The following is a 3,627-nucleotide window of genomic DNA, read 5'->3' on the forward strand; positions in this document are numbered from 1 at the left end:
ATCGGAAAAGCAAACGGTGGATCCCCCCGCACTTTCCTTAGTCTGCCCCATGATTTTGTGGGTCCTCTCTTCTTGGCAGCCTGACAAGCCCCAGCTTGGCTTAGTTATTCTTGGTGATTAAACTGCTCCATACATTTGAAGCCGTGGCAGGGCTGGGCTTGGTGACGGCATCCATCAGTGTCACGGTCCACCACAGGGGACTATTTTAGAGATGACTGGAGGTTTTCTAACCAACTCGGTGCCTTGTTTAGCTGACTGGATCCTGGCTTTGGCTGAAGGGACATCCAAAGGGCCCTTCCTCAGGTGCCAGGGCCAATGGGGCTGGTGGGCCACGGGAAGATGTGGGGACCCAGCACAGGGTTTGGCCACTTGCTCCCATGCCATGTGGCTTGCTTCACGGGGAGGGAGCCGCCACATGCCAGCGGCCACTTGCCCCATGCCATGTGGCTTGCTTCACGGGGAGGGAGCTGCCACATGCCAGCTCACCATCTCTTTTCCAAACCCTTGGCTCTGTGCAGAAGAAGCTGCCCTTGATGGCTCTGTCCATGACGATGGCTGAAAGCTTCAAGGAACTGGACACAGAGTCCAGCCTCGGGTAAGTGCTGGTGGGAGAAAGGGCCGGGGGCAACCCCAAAAGATGCCAGACCCTGGCAGAGCCACTGTCTTGGCTCAGGGGCTGCCATGGCCAAGCCAAACTGTCAAACCCTGTCCTCAGAACAAAGGTTGGTGTTGCAGGGGGAGAAGGAACAGCCAGTGTCTTCAGCCTCCAGTTGCAGAGGGGGCCAGGGGCTGTCTCAGGGTCCCACGTGGGTATGGGTATGGTGGGGGGTGTTGGATCAGAGGTTTGGCATGGCTCCAGCCCACAGGCATTTCATCTCTGTCCCCCACACAGGAAAGCCCTGGAGATGGGGTGCTGCATAGAGAGCTCACTGGCCAAAATCCTGGCTGAGTTCGAGATTGCCCTGGAGCATGACGTCCTGCAGCCGCTCAACAAGCTCAGTGAGGTAGCCCTGGCCGCCCTCCCAGCTCCACTTTCCCATCCCACCTCCCCTTCCTGCGTCCCCAAGCTTCCGCAACTCCCTCTGGCCCCTCTCTCCCACAGGAGGAGCTTCCCATCATCCTGAAGCGCAAGAAGACCCTCCAGAAGTTGATCTCTGACTGGAACACCATCAAGAGCAGGTAACAGGGCACACTGCATCTTGGGGGGGGCAGGGCACATGGGACACAGCCCCCAGCCAGGCTGGGGGAGAGAGGAACATGACTGCCCTGGGGAGCAAATTTCCCAGGGCTGGAAGTGAATTCAAAGAGACAACAGCTCTTTGGGAGCATCCAGCCGGCCCCTCTCTGCAGGCGCATCCCTCTCTGGGCTGAGCTGCTGGCTCCGTGGCACAGGAGAGAAGGGCAGTGCTGGTGCCGAAGGCAGCAAAAGTGCCTTGGTGCTGCTCAGTGCCACTGGGATCGCCCCGTTCTGACTCTTGCGGGGTAGCCTGTGCTGTGCCGGGTTTCTCTGGGAGAGCAGGGCAGCCGTGAGTTGCTGGTGGCTCGTTTCCACATTGCCCTGCCGTTGGCTGGAGGGAGGAGAGGGGGAAACATCTCAGGAACAAGGCTTGGGAAGGGTCCTAAGACCCTGGGTGTTTCAGGGCAGCCATGCTGAGTGCTCCCCGTCTTGACCAGGTCGCACCCCTTGGTGCGGCAGCATCTTCCTCTGGTGGAGGGAAGTGAGAGGCGCTGGCCTGGGAAAGCCACTGCAGGGCACTATTCTGACTTGCCATCCCCCTCGTGGTCCCCAACCCCCTTCTGCACACCCGTCCCACCCCGTGTCCCTGGTGCTGAGGCTGTGGGTGTGCCTCTTCTCTCCCAACCCAAAGGCTCAACCAAGCTGCCAAGAGCTCCAGTAACAGCTCTGGTGCTGGCACTGGCCCCGGGGCATCTTCTGCTGCCAACAAACTGGAGATCTTGAAGGAAGAGGAGGAAGAGGTGAAGAGGAAGGTGGAGCAGTGCAAGGTGAGAATGTCACTTGCTCTCCCCCATGGGGCCGTTCCAGGGCTGGAGACCTGCTCCCCTCCAGCGGCTCCATCCAAGGTGACCCCACACCAGGACAGATGCAGCCAGCCAACATGTCCTGCCCTCTGCAAGCAAACTGGTCCCTCGAGGAGCAGAAATAGGGAGATACCCCAATCCCAGCGAAGAAGAAGGGTTCAAAGCACAAGCTGCTGCAGAGAGGAGGTTCCAGGGGCTACAGCAGGGAGCTTATGGGGTGCCCTCAGGCTGGGAGCCAGCTGAGCTGGGGGGTCTGCACTGAGTGTCAGGGGACTTCCACATCAGCTTTCTCCAATTCTGCCCTGTTTCTCCGAAAAGCCTGGCACCTTGCTTGGCAGACCCCACAGGTGTGCTGGAGCTGGAGGTACAGGGACCTCTTGTCCTTGAGCCTCTTGTGCCAGGACCCTGATCGTAGGGCAGGTCGCTGATGCTACCTGAATGCAAGTGATGGGAGCAAGGATGAATCCCTACATCGTCCCAGCCTGCCCCCCCACCGCACCCTGAAGACCTTGTCCGGGTGACTCGCGGCCCAGATGGGGGACTTTATGAAGACACGCCCTCTTCCTTGGGTGCCAGGGAAGAGGTGGAAGGTTGCTCTTCTCTGTGTCTCCCTTCTCAGGATGAGTACATGGCTGACCTCTACCACTTCTCCACCAAAGAGGACAGCTACGCCAGCTACTTCATCAGAGTAAGTCCTCTCTCACACTCCTCCGCATGTCAACATCTCCTGGGGTATGTGTGAGCCCAGCCTTGTCCCCATCTGGACTGAGCCCTCCGGCCAGGGCAGGGGACAGCCCCAGGCACCAGCAGATGCCCCAAGCTGGCCTCGCTCCATGCGCTGTGGGTGGACGTCGCTGCTAGCACCAACAGCAAACAGAGCGGCTTGTCCTGATGACCCCCTCGTCTCCAATTTGCCCTCTACCCCTCACTATAGCCACAGTCCCATGAACCCCAGGGGGGTTCCCCTTGCAGCTCCCCCTTTGCCCTGTCTCCATGTGGGTGCAATGTCCTGGGGATGGGGGTCTCTGCAAGAGGGGCCAGTGCTGAACTGAGCGCTGTTTGCATGTTCCCTGTCCGGCAGCTGCTGGAAATCCAAGCCCAGTACCACCGGCAGTCCCTGGGATCGTTGGACTCTGCTCTGGCAGAGCTGAAGGAAAGCCACAGCCAGACAGGTACCCTCCAGCTCTCCACACAGCCTGGGGAGAGCCACAGCTGAGCCTGGGGGATGCAAGCATGGCTGGTGAGGCTGGGAAGGGCAGGTTTTCCCTCCCTGTGCCTGCTGCTGCCTCCCACACTGCACTAGTGGGACGGGGACGGCAGCCTGAGGCGGGCTGGGGATGCTGCCTGCCCTGCCTCTGCTTCCACCCAGCCAGCCCCGGCTCCGAGCGAGATGTTGGCATGGCTTGATGCCAGACGGCCCTGGCAGCCACTGTCCCTCCCAACATGGAGGGATCTCCTCCCTCTTCCAGAGCCTTCCTTCGCTGCAGACACCCCGGTGGCAGGGTACTACGGCGTGCCCCTCAAGACGCACCTCAAGAGCTTGGGCCGGGAGATCGCGCTGCCCATCGAAGCCTGTGTCATGATGCT

General features: G+C 60.3%; 1 protein-coding gene across 1 annotated transcript in view; it reads left to right on the forward strand.

The window, feature by feature from the left end:
• The window catches only part of SH3BP1 (SH3 domain binding protein 1), a 16,803-nt gene that overhangs the window by 6,635 nt on the left and 6,541 nt on the right, over positions 1-3,627 (forward strand). The window contains exons 4-10 of the mRNA XM_009647732.2: positions 519-595; positions 893-1,004; positions 1,103-1,179; positions 1,869-2,004; positions 2,660-2,728; positions 3,122-3,212; positions 3,510-3,624. Coding sequence (XP_009646027.1) covers positions 519-595; positions 893-1,004; positions 1,103-1,179; positions 1,869-2,004; positions 2,660-2,728; positions 3,122-3,212; positions 3,510-3,624 — 677 coding nt within the window. The remainder of the gene's footprint in view (positions 1-518; positions 596-892; positions 1,005-1,102; positions 1,180-1,868; positions 2,005-2,659; positions 2,729-3,121; positions 3,213-3,509; positions 3,625-3,627) is intronic.

This window comes from Egretta garzetta, unplaced genomic scaffold (assembly GCF_000687185.1).
Source record: "Egretta garzetta isolate BGI_Z169 unplaced genomic scaffold, ASM68718v1 scaffold51, whole genome shotgun sequence".
NCBI classification, from domain to species: Eukaryota; Metazoa; Chordata; class Aves; order Pelecaniformes; family Ardeidae; genus Egretta; species Egretta garzetta.